The sequence below is a fragment of the Staurois parvus genome, unplaced genomic scaffold, assembly GCF_062004578.1.
Source record: "Staurois parvus isolate SC_StPar_1 unplaced genomic scaffold, SC_StPar_1.0 ptg000671l, whole genome shotgun sequence".
Lineage (NCBI taxonomy): Eukaryota > Metazoa > Chordata > Amphibia > Anura > Ranidae > Staurois > Staurois parvus.
The window spans coordinates 3,242,798-3,267,073 of NW_028318467.1; the positions used below are offsets into that span (position 1 = coordinate 3,242,798).

General features: G+C 41.0%; 1 protein-coding gene across 2 annotated transcripts in view; it reads right to left on the reverse strand.

The window, feature by feature from the left end:
- Positions 1–24,276, reverse strand: part of LOC149447753 (CMP-N-acetylneuraminate-beta-galactosamide-alpha-2,3-sialyltransferase 4-like) — a 163,081-nt gene that overhangs the window by 83,676 nt on the left and 55,129 nt on the right. For both annotated transcript variants that reach the window (XM_089652104.1, XM_089652103.1), the window contains exon 2: positions 10,788–10,859. In XM_089652104.1, the coding sequence (XP_089508230.1) occupies positions 10,788–10,844 (57 nt within the window). In that variant the 5' untranslated portion in view covers positions 10,845–10,859. The remainder of the gene's footprint in view (positions 1–10,787; positions 10,860–24,276) is intronic.

A 24,276-nucleotide genomic window follows, 5' to 3' on the forward strand; every position in this document is an offset into this window, starting at 1 on the left:
AGCTTGCTCCATACAATTAGGAAGAATGTCTTAAGTGTGAGGAAATTCCAAACAGCAAGGTGTAGGGCAATATTGTATTTTTTAGTTGGCTGTATTCTACAAGCCAAAGTCTTGTTTAAACAGTCACTTAAACAGAAGAAATGATCTGCTGTTTACTCTAAATCTGATTATACATTAATTTCCACAGAGAAAGGAACTAGATAAACATGCACAAGGTACTCAAGTGATTGACAGCCAAAGTGTTAAAATCCTTTCTGCACACTTTGAATTTGCTCACATGACATATCACCTCACTTCTGTAAAAGATCTCTGCCATAAATTCCTCTCCTGCCAGCTAAATCCCTATGCCTGCTTGTGCAGTCTTCTTCTAAATGGCCCTGAATTTTGACCTGTAGAAAGGCAACCAATGTGTTCCCCGGTTCCAGAGCTGACCTCTTTCCTGAGCCCACTGCAGCCCCCCCATGCACACGCTTATACATGAGACAAAAGGCTGCACCCCATTGCACTGCACTATGCAAACTTTTTTTGTACTTAACCTCCCTGGCGGTATGATTATTTCAGATTTTTGGTGCTGAAAGCGGTACCATTATTTTGCATGGAAATATGTATTTTTTTTTATTGTAGGCTGTAATTTTTAGGAATAACTCACTGAAATCTGTCCGAACAAGAGTCTAGTAAACATTCCGGATATGATAAAATTTGAAACACGAAATCATAAATTATAATTTAATAATCATAAAAAATAATAATATAATAATAAATTTAATTCAATAATATAATCAAACCAAAAACACTGAAATTTGAAATATAGCACCAAGTTCGCACATCGCTGAGCAAAGTCGCAGAATCGTTTTCAGTGTCTGATGACAAATTTCCCCACGAATCATTATCACTCAATTCTGCAAGTGGTTCTAATTTACTATCGCTGTTCTCTAGCCGGTCTAAAACCGATTTTGACCTAAAGGGACGCTTTTTGGAAGCCATGGACTTTTTTAAGTTTCCAGACAGAAAGAACAGTAAAAATGCAGGCAGGGCACAGGACAAAGCACTAGGGACAAAATGTATGTGAAATGGTTTGAAACAGCAATGTTTTACTATGTAATATTAGTTTACAAAAAAATTAAATATGTAAAAAATTTTAAATTTGCCGCCAGTTACGGCCGCCGTACGTCCCGACGTCACAGGGACCGAAACACGGAAGCCGGATGCCGGCATTGGCCGGAGGAGATGGCCGGGGACGCTGCAGGGGACACATCGCAGGAGCGAAGGACAAGGTAAGCGCTGCAGGGACTCCCTGAGCAACGCCGCATGGTAAGCCCGAGTGTAGCTCGGGGTTACCGCTCTTGGTACTGAAATTGTACCCCGAGCTACACTTGGGAATACCGCCAGGGAGGTTAATGCAGTTACAATGTGTCTTGGATACCATTATCACCGCAGGCCTGCCAACTGTCACAAAACAAGCATCTCATCTAAGTTTAAATTTTAGCTCCACTTTGGCAGACTAATACAAATTTACAACTACTATATAACTAAAGGTCTGTTGGCCAGCACTTCAGAGGAAAAGGATTCAAGGGTACTTATTTCAAATGAGTGCAAAATGAGTAAACAGTGTGGCCAGGCAGTGAGGAAAGCGAATAGAATTCTAGGATGCATCACTAGAGGTGTCACCAGCGGGAGGAAGGAAGTCCTGATTCCTCTATATAGATCTTTATATCACTAGAGGGATCACCAGCAGGAGGAAGGAGGTCCTGATTCCTCTATATAGATCTTTATATCACTAGAGGGATCACCAGCAGAAGGAAGGAGGTCCTGATTCCTCTATATAGATCTTTATATCACTAGAGGGATCACCAGCAGAAGGAAGGAGGTCCTGATTCCTCTATATAGATCTTTATATCACTAGAGGGATCACCAGCAGGAGGAAGGAGGTCCTGATTCCTCTATATAGATCTTTAGTTATCACTAGAGGGATCACCAGCAGGAGGAAGGAGGTCCTGATTCCTCTATATAGATCTTTATATCACTAGAGGGATCACCAGCAGAAGGAAGGAGGTCCTGATTCCTCTATATAGATCTTTATATCACTAGAGGGATCACCAGCAGGAGGAAGGAGGTCCTGATTCCTCTATATAGATCTTTATATCACTAGAGGGATCACCAGCAGGAGGAAGGAGGTCCTGATTCCTCTATATAGATCTTTATATCACTAGAGGGATCACCAGCAGGAGGAAGGAGGTCCTGATTCTCCTATATAGATCTTTACAAGAAGATATTGATAAGATAGAACGAGTCCAGAGACGGGTAACAAAAATGGTGAAAGGTCTGGGGGATAAAGCTTATCAAGAGCGACTTCAGGAACCTAAGGAGGAAAGAAGGGAAAAGGGAGACATCATTGAAATCTATATATACATCAAGGGGGTGAATACAGGTTCAGGATGCAGTATTTTCAACAGGAAATAATAATCAAGAACAGAGGGACATGATCTTAAACTAACTCAGGGATGTTGGATTTATATCACCCGACGCCCAGGACATGCAGTCTCGGGCACCAGGCAGGTAGTTTTTTTCCAACCTTTAGCCCTGCAGCAGGTCTCACCTGTCAGGTGGAAGCATTCACTGCTGCCACCCGATTGCTTCCACACACTGCCATCCTCTCTCTCCCCCAGCCCAGTTCACCACCGTTGGCTAGAGGGGAGGAAGGAGAGCGGACACGTCCGCTCCCCTCCCCTTCTTGTCCTGACGTGATGTTATGATGTCACTTCCGGGTCCCTGTTGACAGATTCCTGGCCATGGAGGCCGAGAAAGAATGTAATGCCGTACGATGTACAGGGCATTACATTCAGTGGGGCACAGGGGAGATATGCAGGGTCTTGTAGACCTTTGATGTCTCAATAAAGAGAACCTTTCACCACAAAATCATCACATAGGGGGCTTTGTTCCCTATGTGATGAAAAAAAATTTTTTTTTCTTAAATTGTAAAAAATTTAAGTAACACCCAAGCACATAACACCTCCCCACCAAAGAAAATTGAGTGGCCACCACCCTCACATATACTCACATACAAACGTTAAAGCACATGCGGGGGCGCCTACGCATGAAACCGTCAATTGCGATACACGTTACATATCACGCACGCTAGGATGAGAGCAATAATTCTAGCATGAGACCTCATCCATAACACTATACTGATGACTTAGAAGGGGCTTTAAAATTGTCGCCTATAGAAAATATAGGGTACTTAAGTTCATTGCCATTTCACAAGCGCACACAAATGTAAGGTTTGACATGTTGGGTATCTATTTACTTGGTGCAACCTCGTCTTTTATATTTTACAAAAAGTTATTGTTTTTTGCCCTAAAATTAACTTACTTGTATTTTTTACTGAAATTTTGCGGTAATATCAACTACCACTATTTTATTCTCTAGGGTCTCTGCTTTCAGAAAATATATCATCAGAATACATAAAGAGGGAGGTGCAGCGGTAACTTAATGTGCTTAGAGTATATACACACATTCATATAAAACAGTATTAAGGTGCTAAGAAAGTGCAATAAAGATGGCTATGGATAATAAGTATAGTCCATAGCGTGATCAAGATCCCAAGAGAGTATTCAAAGAACCCCAATGGCTGGATTCGTGGGTGAGGTGATAAATGTATAAAGATTGCGCACTCACCAGATACGCAATCCAAATGCAGATATTCCCAGGAGATCCTATGGTCCTCATATGGGTCTGGTCAGATCTGGTCAGGAGCCCCTCGCCACTTGATAGTATTGCCACACATGAATGAAAAAAGGCCGCTCTGCAGATGTAAATGGCTCCCACCGGAGCCCAAAGAACAAAAGGAGGCCAAATAGTGTGATACCTTAATGGCAAAGGGGTATTTATTCCCAAAAAAACTCACAATACAGGTAGGAGCAGGAAAGATACTGACCATACATATAAGTTAGCAAATGGCCGCCGGGGCCCTCGTGGCGCCGGTCGGCGTGACGTCACACCGCTGTAGCCGCACCCTGTAAGCTAACCCCCTATGACTACGTGCCTTCGCACGAAACGCGTCAGAGAGCGGCTACAGCGGTCTGACCAGACCCATATGAGGACCCTAGGATCTCCTGGGAAAATCTGCTTTGAATGCGCATTTGGATTGCGTATCTGGTGAGTGCGCAATCTTTATACATTTATCACCTCACCCACGAATCCAGCCATTGGGGTTCTTTGAATACTCTCTTGGGATCTTGATCACGTTATGGACTATACTTATTATCCATAGCCATCTTTATTGCACTTTATTAGCACCTTAATACTGTTTTATATGAATGTGTGTATATACTCTAAGCACATTAAGTTAGCGCTGCACCTCCCTCTTTATGTATTCTGATTATTTTGGAGGTTTATACGGTACCTTTTTTGGTTTTCAGCTGCTATTGTCTCATTTTATTCAATTTTATTCATTCATTTTTATTATCTAATTTTAAGCGCTCACTTACTCTGAGATTTACAGAAAATATATCATGTTTTTTCGTTTTTTTTATCTTCAGGCCTAAAATGATTTTTTAAACTTGTGTAAAAAACGCAAAAACAGCTCTGGTAGCGAAAGGGATAAAGGATAAGCCTGACACTCCCTTCCTGATGAGCACCCAATCAGTGTTCTTTACACTGCAAGGTCTCTCTCCTCCCTGCTAGTCCCCAGGTACGGTGCTGGAGACAGGCAGGCAGGGGAGGAGGAGATAAACAGTGCAATGTTAAAATTATTACATTATGTCGTCATAAAGCCCCTTTTGTTTTTAAAAGCCCCAGACATTCCTAAAATCATCTCCAATTTAAATATGGTTTTGGTTAAAAAAAAATTTTTTTATCCTGGACAAGTAGATTGTCATGCGGAACAAGTAGATTGGGACACCGATTTAGTCCCTAGACAAGTAGTTTTTTCAAAAATTTCCACACCCCTGTAACTGAAGGAAAGTTCAAAACTAATCTCAGAAAGCATTATTTTACTGAAATAGTAGTTGATGCTTGGAATAACCTTCCAGCAGAGGTAGTGAGCCAGCCAACAGTAATATGCTTGAGAAGAGCATAGATCTATACTCAGACAAAAAAGCGAACAAAAAAAAACCCCCAAAAACAAAACAAAAAAAAAATGGGTGGACTCGATGGACCACTCTGTCCGTTTCTTTTCTATGTTTCTATGTTATTATTCTTAAAGGAACACTCCATTCCCTGTTCAGTGCTTCACCGTTTTATCCAGCAATTTTTGTGATGTATCAGCCCCAAGGGAGGCAAATATTGCTGTAACACATCATCAGGATCCAGGGGGTAGATTGTAAGATATGTCAATCTGCAGCTAATGGAACATTTTACTCTCAGTCAATACTGCATGAGAATTACAATTGTAACTCCTCTAGTGACTCTAAAAATAAAAATCACAAGCACAGGCTGTTTATTATACTGAAAGAAGGACGCAGCATCCACTTTTTTACCTTTCTACTGCAATATGGAATTGTAAAATGGAGAATATGAATGCTAAAGGAACAGCTTTGACAATAAATAAGCAAAAAAGTAATCTCTAGAAGTGCAGAATACTCTACAATAAAACAAGTTCCAATTTCTATGCAATAACGAGTCTTACTTAATAAAGGTCTTGTGTCCAACAAATGTAGGTGGAGATACACAGGTCTCCTAGCAATACAGGAAAATCCACAAATGTACAAACTATTAGAAAAGAAGATGAAGCACCTACTTTCACAAAGAGTGCGCACTTTGTCACAGGAGGTGCTTCCAGCAATGAAAGATGCCGCATAGAGAAAGTGTGGAGCAGGTTGCTCTGCAAATATGAGGGTCACTAAGCTGCTAGAACATCTGTGGTACAGACCTGTCACTGATCATAGAGGGTGGGCTGCTGTTGCAGCTGGACCTTAGGCCTTGATGAAAGCACTACTACCCCCACATTGAATTGTGCAAACCCATTTCTTGTTTGATTGTTCATAGATGGGGCCGTTTCTCCCCTCCTTTCTATCAATTTATGGGTCAGGAGTTGCAGACAAGAACAATATTTCAATAAAGGAAAGCTGATATGAGCCGGCCAAGTTGAACAGAAGAAAAACAGATGAAAACGCGCACAAGGAGACGTTACCTGCAGTGAGAAATGTGTGTCAAATAATCAATAGACTCAGAGATACAAGCTGCTGAAATAAAATGCAAATCTTGACTTTTCCAGCTTTGGCATTACTTTTCCCTCCTCCCAAACCTCTTTATTGGTCAGTGAGGAAGCTCATCATAACAGGTAGGGCCGACGCAAAGCAAAAATCTGACAACTTCATTTGCCCATATCTCTGGATGTACTGATCAGCTTTACATGTGCTTTTCACTTAAAGTGTCCCCTGATTCTGTATTTTTGATCATATGTCCAGCACGACCCACCCAGGTTTGTGACACTTTAAAAGTCAAGGTGAAATGTTTTATGTGCCACAACAGAGGATAGCAAGCAGAGTCTGAAATTCCCTTTAAAGGCTTAAACAAAGAACTCTCTACACTGAGCGATGTTTGCCAATGAGGCATTGCCAAGACAAACTGGTCAGAGGCAAATAACAATACATCATTTAGCTAAAAGCAAACATCTGGCAGAGAGATCTGAATAAACTCTGGAAAAGGTTACCAGGTTATAAAGATATATAACAAATGCCTTTGGATACAAAGCAGTGATATACAACACAATAGAATGTTTAATTGGTCAAATAATGAGCTAAGAAAGGAATGCAGGTGACAGATAGGAAGCGGAGGAAGAGGAGGGAAGGATGTTTGTTGTGGCGGCAGAGTACATCCAAGCTGTCAAGGTCAGTCTACTCATTGTTTGATCAGTTTTACATATTCAGAATGAAGTAGTAAATGTCTGGAGGTAGACAGTGCTGTGAGCACGAGCACCACGCTTTCTTGAAGGAGGCCATCACCCTTATCAGAATCTCATCACCACTGATGCTTTTATACATAAAGTTATTAATAATTTTAAAACATTGTTGTCATTGACTTCTACAGGCTCTAAGCCAGATACTACTGCATACTGTTCCTGGGTGTATGAAACAGTTGGACTCGATGATTCGGTTTACCAAGGTCAAGACACAAAAAATGAAAAACTACATATAGAACATTGCACATTAATGTGATGAAGTCTTCTCTCCATCCAGCAGATGGCACTCTAGTCTCCTTAGCAAATTGGAAGTATAGTATACACTTGAGGTGTACTGACAGAAGCCCCTTGAATACAGATCTGGAAATAGTCATTACAGCGATTCTTCTGTTCTCATGGTGTGTGGTGATGTTGGACAAGGTCATAGATCAATTTTGTGGATTGTTCTCTAAATTGGGGGCTTCAGATGTCATTCTGTAAAGGATCTGATTTTAAACCTAGGTGGCTACTAGGGTCGCCACCTCATCCCTTTAAAACTGAACACATACACATCACACAGGTTCTGTGGCTGATTTAATGCAGATAAGGCACCAAGTGTGTTTAATTACTACCTTAATCAGCCACACAACCTGTGTAATGTGTAGGTGTTCGGTTTTAAAGGGATGAGGTGGCAATCCTAGTGGCTACATTGGTGATAACAATCTGGATAATAGTCCTTCACCAAAGTGGAATCAGTACGTGGTGGGAAAAGGAGCATCTTAGTCAATGAGTCATATAACTTGATGGTTATGATCCAATCTTTTATTGTAAAGAAAATGGACCGATGATATTGAAATGCTGGCACACACTGTTACAGCTCCTGTTAATCCATGAATACTTTAAGTGGATCTTCATTTAAGCCCTGTACTGACTCTGCCCCCTATTTGGTGCCACTATTATATTGTGTGCACAGATGTGCCGAAGTGCTCCGCCCGGCCTTAGGGTCCTGACAGAGCCTTTCAGTACATCAGTGCATGAGCAAAGATGCTGAATCCCCATCTTCACTAACAGACATATTTGGGCATGTGCGGAAAACCCAGAGCACGCACAAATGGCCGGGGAAAAAGAATGCTTGGGACCCTCTGCATATGTGTGTGTGGGGGGAGGAGCAGGGGCGGACTGACAACTCATGGGGCCCCAAACTCAAAAAAGCCTATGAAAAAGGTACCAGGGGCATCTCATGGGGCCCCCTACTGACCCCGGGCCCTCGGGCAGTGCCCGAGTTTCCAAATGGTCAATCCGCCCCTGGGGAGGAGAGTTATACGAAAAAATTATGAGAAAGTCCAGTTTGGACAATATTCGTAAAAGGTGGAACCCCATTGACATCATGCTGATGGACATGTCTGAGTGATCCCCATAGAGGGAAGTGGTGGCTGCAAGTTCTGAGCAGTTCAATATTTCTTTACCGCTGTGTCTCCTATATGCTATCTTGTTCCATTGTTTAATGCAGTGTGCTCATGGGTGTTTTATTTAGCACAGTTAGCACCCTATTAAATATGCAGTGAACATCATGGTTTCCAGCTTTCTCACATGGGTGTCATGCTGCATAGAGTGAAAACAAATGAACCCTTTCCTACCACTGTGTGTGCCTCTCATGGAGCTGGGTGTGAGGAGTACGTCTCTTTATAACAAAGCACAGTTAGAACTCTTACTAGAAGGTGGGTAGTGTGTGCATCTGTTTCACAAGGAGGATTTGGGAGAACACGTTTTTTCACAAGTTTGAATACTAACAAGGAGTTTTGCTGTCTCAATTTATCAACGTGTTAACTTCATCAACGTTTGATCTTTTTCATTGCACACTTCAGTTCACATGGGTTGAGAAAACTGAAGATTTGGATGCTAATTAACAGACACTTTGGGGTTTTTTTTTTTACTAGAAACCAATCAGCTTCCAGGTTTTATGGCCAAAGCTTAAATCAAGGCTTGACAAATTTGCTTACGATCTAGGAGCCAGCAAAAAAGTTAGGAGCCAGGTTTTTTTAGCGTAACGTGGGTCCTTGCGACAACCACAGCAAAACCGTACCACGTTTTAGGCGCCATTGAAAATAATGGCACCTGAACCTCCATTTTGCAATTCTGCAATGATCTCAATACGCCCAGGTGCGAATGTAGTTGCCCTGGTTCACACATATGCGATTCTGGATTCGTTTTGAAACTCACAGATTCACATGACATGCTAGATAATTTGTTTTCCTATTGAGGCAGTTCACACAGATTCAATCCACATGCATTGTGTTTTGAGTGCCATTATGAAAAAGGTCTTGAGCAAGTTTGTGGTGCGGTGCACTCCAGACTTGCAAGTGATAGATAACAGTGGCATCCAGAGATAAGTGTTCACATAGGATTGCTATTGACAGAAGTTTTTGCATTGAAGTCCATGGGAGGTGTTTTTGCATTGAAGTCTATGGGTCACGATTTCCCATTAAAGTCTATGGGTCACGATTTCCCATTAAAGTCTATGGGTCACGATTTCCCATGGAAGTCTATGGGGCACGATTTCCCATTGAAGTCTATGGGGCACGATTTCCCATTGAAGTCTATGGGGCACGATTTCCCATTGAAGTCTATGGGGCACGATTTCCCATTGAAGTCTATGGGGCACGATTTCCCATTGAAGTCTATGGGGCACGATTTCCCATTGAAGTCTATGGGGCACGATTTCCCATTAAAGTCTATAAGGCACAATTTCCCATAGAAGTCTATGAACCACAATTTCCCATTGAATTTAATGGGAGGCAGTGTGTGAACCCAGGCGCCAGCAATTTCTAGTCACCATGGTGACCTGGCACCTGGGATTTGTCGAGCCCTGGCTTAAATAAACAAATTGAACTTAGAAGCTGATTGGCTACCATATACAGCTGCACCAGATTTTAGTAAATATTACCCTTAATTATTTTATTTTATTTTTTAAGTATCATTTTGTGATTGACTTATGTTTTTGCATTATATGTTTTACACAAGTGCTGGAGAATTGTGTTTTTTCTTAATAGTGCTGCACTAATTTATATATTTATACAGGAATTAAGGAAGTGCTACTTTGCAGGACAAAAAAAAGTCACCAGTTAAGAAAATGATGTCCAAATGTAAGAGAGGAAAGGGGGGGGGAGGAGAAAGGGCAACATGACATACTTTAGGGTGAAGGTCTGCTTTAAGCCCCAAAGAAGAGGGATTTTGTAGCTTCAGAAATATCTTGGGTATACTGCGTTTGCTACAATTGTATCAATAATGATTGGATCACCACACATCAAGTTGTATCAGGGGAATTTATCAAAACTGCTGTGCTTAACAACCAATCAGCTCCTATTTTCAGCTTGTTCAGTTAAGCATTGAAAATTAAAGATGAGCTGATTGGTTGCCATGCACAGCTGCTCTAGATTCTGCTCCAGTTTTGATAAATTGCACCTTTGTTTATAGCGTTCCTTCCTAATTAGAGAGCTTCTATCAGAAAAAGGGAGCTGCAAAGCAAGTTGTTCTGCTGTCTCTACATAGCCCATAGTGTTCTGGGAATACATGATTATGTCATACAAGTTTGTTAACAAATCTGTATATATATATATATATATATATATATATATATATATATATATACACACACATACACTGTAAATATACAGAATATATAAATAAAACAAACTGATTCAAACATGCCCTCAAAGCACTTCAGTGTACAGCTAGATTATATACAAATTCTGATGACTGAAGGTTCTTTCTTTAGCTCAGTTGCAGTGTTTTCTGGGCCACTCATTGACTTCCTGTCTGTTTTGGTTTCCCAACACCCTCACTTCCTACATTGAATATATTGAATGACTTCTTTATATAAGAAACAGTGAAAACACGAGCATCTCACCACTCTGATGAAAGATCTTAAGAATAAGCTGATGACGTGGGCCAAACGTCGGCTCATCAACTTGAACGTTTTCTATGGATAAATGGAAACAAAAAAGATGTAATGCCAATTTCCACAAAATGTATTATGATCAGAAAATAAGCACAATGTTTAGTATTTATATTGCTACAAGACAGGAAACCCCACCTTTGGGTGATTATGCAGTGACAAATGCAATCACAAAGGTTTCCAGCAGTATAAATATTTCTCTTATCTTTACTCTCTTTTCCCCATTAATATGCAGATGGTTATCTAACATCAAACAAGCTTTACCTGACATCATTTCTCTGTGGTGTGTAAACCATGAAATCACTTCTACTTCTTTCCATTTACATTATGGAATAGAGCACTGCTTATTTCTTGCAACTCTATCATGTAAAAAAAAAAATAAAAACGTAAAGTCTGCCACTGGGCACAGTGGTTCCTCTTGCTGGCTCTGATGTCTCTGCAGGATACAGATTATAGAAAGCACACATCCAGGAGGGGGGAAGGCATATGACAGACATGGAAGAGTCAGATATCGGCTATCCTGAGAGTTTTGCTGAAGAAATACACATTCACCAATTGCAAAGTTATCTATTAAACAGCAGCAAACAATCAGAATTGGTGCTCATGAATGACTGTGAAGGATAATGGTAGACAATAATGATAGGTGTGGGGCACTCTCACCACGTACATGAGAAGGACTGCTTCTGAAAACCGACATCCATGTGACAGGTGATGAAGGATAGAAAACCCATTCCACATCCTTGCTATGCTACATACTGTACTTACAACACGTGGCAAACTAAGTTCCCACTTGAAATGTACATTTTGCAGCAGCCAAGCAGTGGATTACTCACAAATGTGCACGTCACACAGGACAAGCTTTTTCTAAACCATATTTACTTCTAGTCCAGTTTAAAGTGACACTGAACAATATCCTCATTTTTCAAAATATAATCCACACACACCCACTTCTTAATGGCCCTGTAATCTATTTCCTTAAAATTCACACGTATGCAGATTTCAGTGTGTTTTTCAGCTTGCAGAACACTGAATTTAACATGATTTCCCGTGGAACTAGTTCACCTCTGTGTGTTTTGAGCAGGTGCGGTTTTTGGTAAGGGTCAGGGATTTTTTTTCCTGATTGTGTTGTGTGTTACAGACTTCAATGGACCTGCCTCAAAAATGCACTGCATTTTCTATGCATTTTGCTTTTTTTTTTTTTTTTGCTAATAGAAAAGTATTGACTTTGCTGCGCCTTGGATGCTACTTTGGATGGATGCGCCTTGGATGCGACTTTGGATGGATGTGGCTTGGATAGATGTGCCTTGGATGCGACTTTGGATGGATGCGGCTTAGATGCGACTTTGGATGGATGTGGCTTGGATGAATGCGCCTTTGGATGGATGTGGCTTGGATGGATGCGCCTTGGATGCGCCTTTGGATGGATGTGGCTTGGATGGATGTGCCTTGGATGTGACTTTGGATGAATGTGGCTTTGATGGATGTGCCTTGGATGCGACTTTGGATGGATGGGGCTTGGATGGATGCACCTTGGATGCGACTTTGGATGGATGTGGCTTAGATGCAACTTTGTTGAGATTTTGGATGGGTGTGACTTTGATGCAACTTTGGATGGGTGCGGCTTTGATGTGACTTTGGATGAATGGGACTTTACACTCTGGCGCTCAAATTGCACGTATACAAAGTCGCATAAAAGTCGCACCCATCCAAAGTCACATCAAAGTCAATACTTTCCTGTTGGCAAAAAAAAAAGGCAAGTTCAAAAAGGCAAAATGCACTGCAAGATGCACTGTGAAATCACACAATCCGAAATCTGCATAGATGTGAACCTAGCCTTTTTCATTAAATCATTTCTTACTTTGCATTTCTGCCTCCTTGTAATGTCCCCAATGGGCTCCCAAACTTCTCCTTTTCCTTCCTTTTTCTGTTTGTTTAGGACGAGCAGTGCATGTTAGTTGCCGCCATGAGCACTGTTCTATGCACACTACAAATCCCATAGTCCACAATCCATCTCATAAGTGAGCAAGAGAGAGTGACCACATTCCTACATACAGTAGGACTAAGAAAAACGACCGTAGAGAAACGGGGGAACCGCAAATGAAGCAGCGATAATTTACCGCTGCTTAGTAAATGGTGTTTGACTGATCTCTTACTGTAATCTCGTGAAATTGCAGTAACAGCAGCCGTTTTCCAGTGTTCAAAGTGTTTGTAGATCGCTTCTCCCTTCATTCAGAGAAGTGATCTACACCACTTCATAAAAAAGCATTCAGAGAAGAACTCTCTCCTCTGAGAATGCCGGAGAACTGAGCAGCGGTCATTTACTGCTGCATGATAAAAGGACACCTAAGTGCAATAGAAGGAAATTTTCCGAATTAAGAATACGCACTTTAATTTGTTTTTGAAATGAACGTTTAGTGTCATTTACCTTCAATGTCTCTTCCAATCCTTCCCCTGAGAGGACATCTCCACACTACAAGTGTATGACAGACACTAGCACAGTGATGTAAATACACCCACAGCAGCACTCACATTGACAGGGGAATACATGTTATCTGGGGTTATCAAACCAAATGCAAACCAAGTTACAATAAAAAAAAAAATATTTCAATCCACAAAGAGGCCTTCTGTGATAGGCGAGCTTCTCCAAACACTCCAATGTATCAGTGTGTCACGTTCTCCCTAAACTCACAAAGCAATATTGTTATATACAAGTGTCCTCTTATAACCTTAGTTAGCCTGAAGCACATCTTCCCTCCAGGGATATCTATTCTGGTCCCAGGATAGTCTTTGTTTGCCACAATACTGAAGTCAGAGGACAGGGAGGTGGGAATGTGGAAACACTAATGTGTTCTGTAAGGATATACTGCCTGGATACAGATAAAGGCATTATGTGAGGGGAAACTATACTCCCCTTTTGTGCCAGACCGCACGGTTCAGAAAACTGACAGGACTCTTTTTCAATTCGCACTGAATCCACACTCCAGTTGCACCACATATATGTGAACAAGCACAATAGAAACCAATGTTATTTCAAGTGAATTGAATGTGGTTCAAAACAAATGTGGTTCAAAACAAAATCTAATTCACATACATGTGCACATGCTCTTGATTTTCTGAGCAGTTCGGTCTGGCTCAGGTGCAAATTCAGGCTCATTCACTTCTATGGGAATGCTTCTCAATTGCACATGTCATCAGTTGTGATCAGGATAAAATCCTGACCTGATCCTGATCTAAACCTGACCCACTAAACAACTATTTTGTCAATTAGCTGTGAAAACGGAGCTTCAATTCACACTGCACATGTTTGCAGCCATCCAGGGGCGGACTGACAACTCATGGGGCCCCCGGGCAAAAGGGGATCATGGGGGCCCCTGTGTTCTTGCCCAAACTCAAAAAAGCCTATGAAAAAGGTACCAGGGGCATCTCATGGGGCCCCCTACTGACCCCGGGCCCTCGGGCAGTGCCCGAGTTTCCAAATGGTCAGTCCGCCCCTGCAGCCATCACATCTAAGGATAGGTAAACTGCAATATAATAAATGTTTGCTTTTGGGTTTAATACTACTTTGAATATCAGAACGACACTAACAATGACTTGAAACAATGACACTTGAAGGACTAGCACATAGGCATTACATTCTGCTGCTCTATGCGATCCTCCAATCCATTTTGTTTAAAAAAACAAAACTCCTCTTTCAGTGGAACAGGAAAGGAAGATAGGAATATCTCAGTGACATAGACTCACATGTCAAAATATCCAACATCCAATTATATAATTTGGTTAGTATGTTCTATTCTGAATTCTCTTTTCATAAAAACTAAATACATAAATATATAAAAATACTCAATAATGCCAACCTGTTTCCATGATAGCAGTCTCCCCATAAAGACAGAATAAGTAGGTGCAATCTCCATGAAAGCTCTGTGCCAACAAGTACCTATGGTTCAATTATGTCCAACACAGCATACAACTAAAAGAGAAAGCTCCAGAGGAATGCCAGTATTATCAGTAATTCTGCTTTTTTGCTAAACTTGTCTAGAAATTTCTAACGAAACAGAGTGGTCAGACCTTGTCCATGGCAAAAACCAAGAATTCATTCTACAGGTTCAGCTTAAATGCACCAAGACACAAGAAAGAGGAGTTCCGACCAACCGTTTTTTACACAGGTGTTGGGTTCCACCTCCTAAAGATAAAAGTGGCCAAATGTTGATGTCACACAACTATGATAATTACCATTCGAAAGATTAGAGTACCCAAGTATAATGGATATGTTCTACTTTCACTGTGTCATGGGGAGATTCTTCTGGTACACATCACAAACTCACATTACAGGTAAGTGCTGGACGTCCTGTAGATGACTAAAGAAAAGTTTCCATTGGATATTGGTGGTCCTTAGAGACTTCTCACACACATAGACAATTTACTAATCTGAAACAATCTTTTTCCTCTGATAATTGACATGTGAATGGATACCATTAATCTGCAATATTTAACATACAGATTGTTTCCACTTTTTTTTTTTTAATTGGGATAAAGAAGCAGAGCTTCGGAACACAACCTCTCGCTGTGATGCTAGGACGATACAGGTACATGTACAGAACATTACCGTGAAATGAAGCGGAAACTCACCTGCTCACAGCTGTGCCAGCGTTTATTGTCTGATGCCATGGTCAGAGACAAATGGAAACAATGAAAGCTGAATGTATTTACAGACATGAGAGGCAACTAGAGGATAGTTCCCTGTATTTACAGACGAGAGGTATCTGGAGGACAATTCTCACAGGACACAATGCAGGAACACGTGTTTGACTCAGATATCTGAATAAAGAGGATCTACTGATTACCCAGATCATACTTACCTCCCAACATTCTGAGATGAAGAAGGACACAAAATAAAATGTTACATGTAACCTCCAGCCTTCTCTTCAGTCTTCAGGCACAGTTATACAGGCTCATCTCTTGTACTCAGTCACACAGAGTCTACCTCATGTCCTGGTTGGAGGAACTCTAGTATCATCAAGCTCTTTCCTTTCTAGCCTGACTATCCCTGTCCCATTTCTTTCAATCACTGGATTTTAGTTCTTTCTATCTTAGCATCTTAGCCTTAGCATCCCATGTAGATGTTGCCTGTCTGCTGTGTTAATAATCTGCCTGCATTGCATAGGAAAGAACAGAGACCCAGGAATAACATCACTGGGTCTAAATCAGTGTAATGAAAACAAAAGGTTTAAGCCCCTTTCACACAGGAATGATCCCGTTCTGATCAGCAGAGGGTCACCTCACAGATCCCCTACTGTTCAGAGCAGAGCAGGTGGATGACACATCCGTGTCTGCTCAGTTTCTGCAGCGCAGACACAGACAGAGCCCACTCTGCCCTATGGGTGGCAAGGAGAAGACAGACTCTGCTGTCAGTTTACCCCTGACTACCCTCCAATTCGATCCACGTAAATGGAAGAAGATATATCCCCTTACGTTTTTTGTTTAGTGGACTGGATCAGTCTTAGAAGTAGGTGGGTGTAAATGGACACAAGTCCATAGAGATTCATGGACCATCCGATCAGGTCTGCCAGAAAAAGTGATAGGTGGACATGATCAAATTGCCCATGTGAAAAGGGCCCTATTAAAAAATTTCTTTGCGTGTTGATGAGGGGCAGGATAAATAATAAGAAGATTAAACCAGCATTACAAAGCAACACGTTTTGGTAAAAATGTGCCTCCCTAAATCCTACGTTTATCTAAAACTAAAATAATAAGCACAAGGGGCATAACTAAAAGTTAGTATGTGTCCTTAATATGTGTCTGGATCCTTTGCTTTCAGTAGAAATCTTGCTGTACCCTATTGGGCTGCCAGAGAGAGCTTGACTATGCCCACCCTTTCATAAAAACTGTACTACAGCTTCAATGAATATAACAGGATTTATAAATGGAGGGGTGGAGCTATCAACCATCCACCCCTCCCCCATTTAGAGATCATTTTCAATTCATAGCAGCTTATAGTAGCTGATAGTATGAATGGTGGATTGAACAGGAAGAGGTGGGCGCAGTCATGCTCTCTTGCTGAGAACTTCTGACAGGCCACTAGTATTAACCCCCGCTGCATCAGAAGGTGGAAGGGTAGAGGCAGAGGTGGGGTGTTGTTGGGGATAGGACACAGCAAGATTTCTACTGAAAGTATAAGAATCCAGACAAGGGACACGTCATACTAACCGCAAGTTATATCACTTGTGCCGATTCTTCTGTTTTAATTTTAGCTGAACCTAGACTTCAGGCTCCATGCACAGGGGGCACTTTAATAACGCTGGGAACGTTAGCTGTATAAAGTCACATTAAAAACATGAGTTTTTCAGCGTATCTGCTTTAGCATTTAGCGGTGTCATTACACATTTTTTAGTGTTTTTTTGGTAAAAAAAAAACGCTGGTTTGCAGCGATTTACCGCGTTCTGCCGAATTTTTCAGCGTTAGAGCATTTTTACAGCTAAAAAAACGCCTCTAGAAACCCACTAGTCCTGGGTTTTTTTGTAGCCAAAAAGCGCCCCTACCAAAAAACGCTGATTACAGTCTGTGTGTGCAGACACATAGGAAAACATGCTGGGGAGTTTACTGGCTGTAGAAAAAAAACGTCAAAAGCCAAACACAGCCGCTGTAAAAATGTCCAGTGTGCATGAGGACTTGAATCATACCTAAACCCAAGACTAAATCAAAGCTTACTAGCACTTTGGAAGAGGTGGCTGTGTTAGTTTTCATTTTTCAGGGTAAGAACAACTTTAGCAAGTACAGAAAATACCTGATAAACTGAAAGCAAAAACAATTGCATCTCTCTTGTGTAAACTACTAATGCTACAATTCCCATTAAATGAAGATAAACAAATGCAGGCTTGTCTGAAGTTCAGTGTCACAGCTTTTATGAAAAAAAAAAAAATACAAATATATATATATATATATATATATATATAATAATTACAACATAGACCTTTATAATGACTTGTGCTGAATGAACTAAGGCTTAACTCAAGAAGATTTTAAGATACTAAGAATTGTTGTATATTGCAATATTTTTATTTTTTGTTTTGGGGTTTAGATATGTTGTAAGCATACCTGTGCTTTGTCCCATTAGGACAATGCAACAGGTTTGCTTTAATCTCCACCAGGGAACAGTAAACACTCCCTCCCCCACAACTCAGCAGGAGCCAAAGGAGCCACTATTTTCAGGTATGTGTTATACTAATGTTTGATAATAAACATCGAAGTAATTGACAGGATGGACTCTAAGGCTGCATTCACACTTGAGGGTACCATATTTGAGTAGTTTCTGCATTTGATTTTTTGCACATTTTCATACATGGGTTTTTAAGTGTTTTTGAGCTTTGGCATTTTTTTTTATTAGCCAATAGAAAAAAAATATCATCTGTTACATAGTTAGTCTGGCTGAAAAAAAGACAAAAGTCCATCCAGTTCAACCATTATTAAAAAAAAAAAGTTATAATCCTACACCCACAGTTGATCCAGAGGAAAGCAAAAAAAACCCAGCAAAGCATGATCCAGTTTGCTCCTGCAGGGAAAAAAATTCCTTCCTGAGCCCCCGAGAGGCAATCGGATATTCCCGGGATCAACTTTACCTATAAATGTTTGCATCCAGTTATATTCTGTGTATCCAAGAAATAATCCAGGACTTTTTTTAAAGCAATCCACTGAGCTGGCCAGAACCAACTCTTGAGGGAGTCTATTCCACATTTTCACAGCTCTCACTGTGAAGAAACCTTTCCGTGTTTGGAGATTAAATTTATTTTCCTCTAGACGTAAAGAGTGCCCCCTTGTTCTCTGTGATGACCTCAGGGTGAATAACTCTACACCGAGTTCACTATCTGTTGCATTACTTGTTGCTAGGTTTTTCAGCTTTTTTTTTTTTTTTTAGCTTTTTCATCAGCTTTTATTTTTTTTTCTATTATTATAGTTTTTAGAGTTAAGGTTAGGTTAGGATTAGAATTAGGGGTTGGGGTTAAGGTTAGGATTAGGGCTTGGGGTTAATAGTTTGTTGTCTTATTATTTATTCTTTATTTTTTTTGTTAGGGTTAGAGTGTTAATAATAAAAGTAGTAATAATAATAATAATAATAATAATAATAATAAATGCATAAATGTAAAATTAATACACAAATAAAAATAATCATAAATAATAAATAAATACAATAAATGATTGCTACGTAATAATAAATAAATAATAATGAACCGCTAACCTTAACCCCCTAACCCTACAAAAAATTATTATTATTATGGTCAGGTCCACTTGTCCATTTTTCAGGCAGACCCAACTAGATCCTCCCTTCTCCTCTAAGGGTAATCAGATGTAAATGGACTTGTGTCCGTTTACATGCGGCTACCCCTGATCCAGCAAAACCAAGGGGGGATCTGTTCCCCTCCATCTGGCCAGGTCAGATGACAGTCATGGGTAAATTGACAGCTGGTTCGTGTACATCTGACTGCCCACAGAGGAGAGCGTGCTGTGTCTGTGTCCACTCTGCAGAAGCGGAGCAGACACGGACCTGTCATCCTGCAGCTCCGTTTATCTCAGCATGGGATCAGCGGACAGATCCCCTGCTGAGAAAAACTAGATTCTGCCCATGTGAAAGGGGCCTAAGATAAAAATAAGGACAATATAAATACTTACCTTAGATACACCTTATGTATATTTATATAAAGCTATACAGCAAACCTAAAGGGAGGATGTGAAAGAGAAACAGACTGATTGAGCTAAGCCCTTTGTATACACAATAGAAACACTATATCAGGTCAATATTACACAAGAGGAAATTCAATTTAGAAAAGACCAGTTCTTGTACAGCCATTTCCATATGTGCAACTAACACGTGGATATTTGCATTGATCTTAAGATATAGGAGCAAGAATGTTTTTTTTTTCCCTTTCCTTCTGGATTTCACATCCTTTCACATCATACAAAACAGACATCAATCTAAACCACAAAAAATCATTCTGAGTTGTTTCAAGCCAAGATAACAATTGAAGAGTTGGCCACATACAATCTATGCATATATTAATATTATAATTACTAGTACTACTAATAATAATATTGATAGTCTTTGACGGGGTGTCAGCTCCCTTTTACAGGCTGTTTACATCTCACTTGCACCTCTCCTCCTCTCTGACCTCTGCACCCCCATCCCTTGCCCCTGCACACAGCTTCCTCCACAGCCCTTGGCTCCCCCCCCCCCACCCTCTCCCCCCCCAAAAAAAAAAAGCTCTCTCACAGGCCCTGCTTGGCAGTGTAGACAACCTCTTTCCCTCTCTCACTTGCAGGGAGATCATTGGTTTGGCATCTTTGCAACAGGGGATCACAGTACAGCTTAACATGTGATGCCCCATCCCGCACTGCACTTGCATCTTGATTGTCCCTGGCATGAGTGCAGAGTATGCAGGGATCTGTCAGAGGAAAGCTGTCTTTGTAAATAAAGAAGGCTTCTTTGTTTAGACGTGTCAGTAGTGAGCAGAGAACAAGAGCTGGAGGTGGCAGAATGGAGCTCTGATACATTCCGGCTGAAAAGAAGCCCTGCATGCGAGGGCCACATGACGTGACCTGGGTGGCCGGATTCAGGCCCACAGGCCTTGTGTTTGGCACATGTGATCTATGATGAAATGATATACAAGAGTTACATTCTATATTCCTTCACATGGGCTAAGTCCTGTGTATTTACAGTTGTCAGACAACACAAACACAGTATATGAGGATTTCTAGCCAGGAAATTCATGTGCAAAGAGACCAAATAACAGATTTCAACAATTTCCTGCCATATCCAGATCTTTTAAAAAAAGCACATTTTGGCAACAGTTTCCCTTTCTGTTTTAATAAATGTTAATTGAAGGTAAACAGATGACACTGTAGGGTAGGTTTTCTCAACCTTTTTGACCAAACAGGAACTCTTTAAATAATTTTCAGGTTTCAAGGAATCTTTGCTAAAACCGATTCATTTATGGTCAGTGGGAAAAATGCCTCTTACACTGGTTGGAAGTATTGCCCCCTTACAGTGGTGATCAGAATGCCCCCCCCCCAATCCCTTACACTGACCCCAGAACTACACAGGTACCATCAAATAGGAGGTCAATTAGCCACAGATCAAGGAACCCCTAGCAACCGCTAGAGGAACCTTAGGGTTCCAAATAAGCCCGGCTGAAAACGACTGCTGTAGAACATGATGAAAATAATGGGTGTGATAGTTATCACATCGTGGCGACCCCTTGAGCTATTTTACATTATAAAATTGTTGGTTTTTGAGGTTAAGAGCAGGGACATAACAAGAAACTTTGGGGCCCCGGTGCAAGAAACCATAAAGGCCCACCCGACCCTTGTCTAGGGCCCTTCCCACTGATCCTGAGGAACTTTATTATTATCCCTCACCAGAACCCTTTCACATGTTCTGTAGTGGGACCCCTTCCTGCTGTGTTGCCCCCCCAAGGTGGCAGAACACCAGGGCGCATTCACATATGCGACCTCTGCGACCCTGGTAGCTCCGTCGTCAGTAGGTTTTCATTTAATTTATTTATTCTTTTTTACCATTTTCTTTTCTTTTTTTTTTACAAGTTACACATTTTTTTTTTGCTATTTTTAGGAGCCCCGTTAGGGGTCACTAGTGAAATATCGGGAGTCTAAAACAGACCTCTAATGTTTTACCTTTGAGATAGAGAAAGGAGACTGAGGACACAGCCCTCAATCTACATCTCTGCAGCCTCAGCTGCACAGTGTTGTTAATTCTAGACTTAAAACGCCTCTTGAAGTTTTAGTGAAGAAACAAGGTAGTGGGGCACTGTACTCTGTCATAGGCTTGGATCCCAAATGAGCACAGTAGTTTTTTCTTCATACAGGTAGCTCTCTAGTAAGCACTAGGTTGTTGAAGTAACATCTTCAAATTAAAGAGAAGAGAGCACCATAAGCTTTTAAACAGTCAAGAAATCTTTTACTAATAAATGCAAATATCCTTATGAATTCGCCAACATGTATGGGGAACACAATTTCCTCCTTCATCAGGACTTAACTTTTTAGTTGGAGGAAACCTGGATGCAGAAAGAGATCCTTAGCGATATCAGGTACCTAAGAGATAAGTAAAAACTTCTCTGATTGCTGGTTTGACCTATTGCTTTCTTTTACTCATAACTCCAGATCAGCAGTTGGTGCAACGGAATCTAAGGATTGCTATATGACCACTATAGTGTGTATATTTCAGGGGAAAAAACTGATTCAGACATAGAAATACTACGCAGAGCTCTGCAGCTGGAAATAATTTAGGTGACATCATCACCCTAAATCCTGACATCCAACCCAGTTCATCATAACTAATCTAGACATAACCTATTCTATGCCAAAGCCCGAAGTAGCAGCCCAGACCAAGCATTTTTCTGAAGGGGCTGGATGGCAGAGAAATTTTATGGGTAATTTCTCACCTAGTAAAAATCTCACAGCAGTCAGCTTATGAGGGATGAAGATGAAAGCTGAAAATGGGTGGCGTCCTGCCTTTCCCTCACAGTCTCTTGCTGCCACTTGGTGATGCAGCATAAAAACAGCTGGACGTGACAGTCTGTTAAGAGGTGGCATCATGTAATACAGTGCCAGACATTAAGTGTTTTCATTCTTCATGGAAAACAGTGATTCATTTTCAGTGTCTGATGACCACAGAACAGGGAGATTACCAGTGTCTGCCGCAATCACACCAGATGGGCAGAAACCCACTTTTCCCAAGAAAATAAATGTCAATAAGAAAGCTGGAGTGATGACAGAGATGGAACCAAGGGAAAGAAAAAAGTAAGAATGGACAAAGAGAACTGAGGAAAAGACATCAAATAGAGATAACAGCAATAAAAGAAAGGTGAGAAAACATCAACCAATCATAAAACCTTTACTTTCCTTTCAGAATCAACATTTTCTATGGGACACTATACTACAAATATTACCACAAATGCGGGACATTTATTGCAAACAAGATTTGTTAATTTGCACACACAAAAAAGTATTTTTCCTAACAAATTAATTAATTAATGTTGCAAAAATGAATACACCACAATGAAAGTCTTAGGAACAAAGCTAAAAATTTTAGACAAGAAAATCCTAATTAACAAGAATTCAACTACAGGTGAGTCTAATTACTCATTAAACAGGTGCCCAGCAGACAGTTAATTATAAAAGGGCGTTACTTAACCACTTGCCTACTGGGTACTTTTACCCCCTTCCTACCCAGGCCAATTTTAAGCTTTCAGCGCTGTTGCACTTTGAATGACAATTGCGCGGTCATGCAACACTGTACCCATATGAAATTTGTAGCATTTTTTCACACAAATAGAGCTTTCTTTTGGAGGTATTTATTCACCGCTGGGTGTTTTATTTTGTGCACTATAAACAAATAAAAGAGCAAAAAAATTTTAAAAAAAAGTTTCTTTGTTGCTATCATAAAATTTTGCAAACAGGTAATTTTTCTCCTTCACTGATGAGCTTTGATGAGGCTGCACTGATGGGCACTGATAGGCAGCACTGATGAGGTGGCACGGATAGGCTGCACTGATGAAGCGGCACTGGTGGGCATTGATGAGGAGGCACTGATGATGCTGCACTGACATGCAGCAATGATTATTATTATTATACAGTATTTATATAGCGCCAGAAAGGTTTGCTCAGTGCTGTACATTATAGTGGTGGACAGAACATGAGACAATACAGAGCAAAACAATACACAAGGGGTTCAAGGGCCCTGCTCTTTCGAGCTTACAATCTAGGAGATGGGCACTGATAGGCGGCACAGACTGGCAACAATAACTGATGGTACTGACTGGCGGCACTGCTGGGCAGCAATGTTGGGGGGCACTGCAGGGCACTGATCATCAGTGCCCTGATGATCAGTGCATATCTGCTCTGTAACAGTTGCCAGTTATCGCCAGTAGTTTCCTCACGCTAAGTGCAGCTGATAACCGGCAACTGTATTTACTCCATGATCTGCTGTGTCATTGGATACAGCTGATTACGTGGTAAAAGGCCAATGTGATTGGCCTTTTACCTCATCATGTGATCAGCTGTGTCCGTAGGACACAGCGATCATGGAGATTGCCAGGTGCACGCTGCTGGGGTCCACGGGAGGGTGCGTTCTGGGAGGACACTCTCTTAGAACTGGATAACCGTGCTGTAGCCTTCATTCGGCTATAGCGCGGTTAGCAAGTGGTTAACAAAGAAAACCCCTCCCATTTCATGCTGTCAGTAACGGCACCACATAAAAGAGAAATGTCACAAGGCCTGAAAAGAAAATAATTTCATTACACAAGGAAGGTGAAGGCTACAAGGAGATCAGCAAAGCTTTACTTATCAGTCAGAATACTGTAGCAAAAGTGATACAAAAATTTAACAAAGATGGAACTGCAACCATCCCACAGAGACGTCCAGGCCATCCACAGAAGTT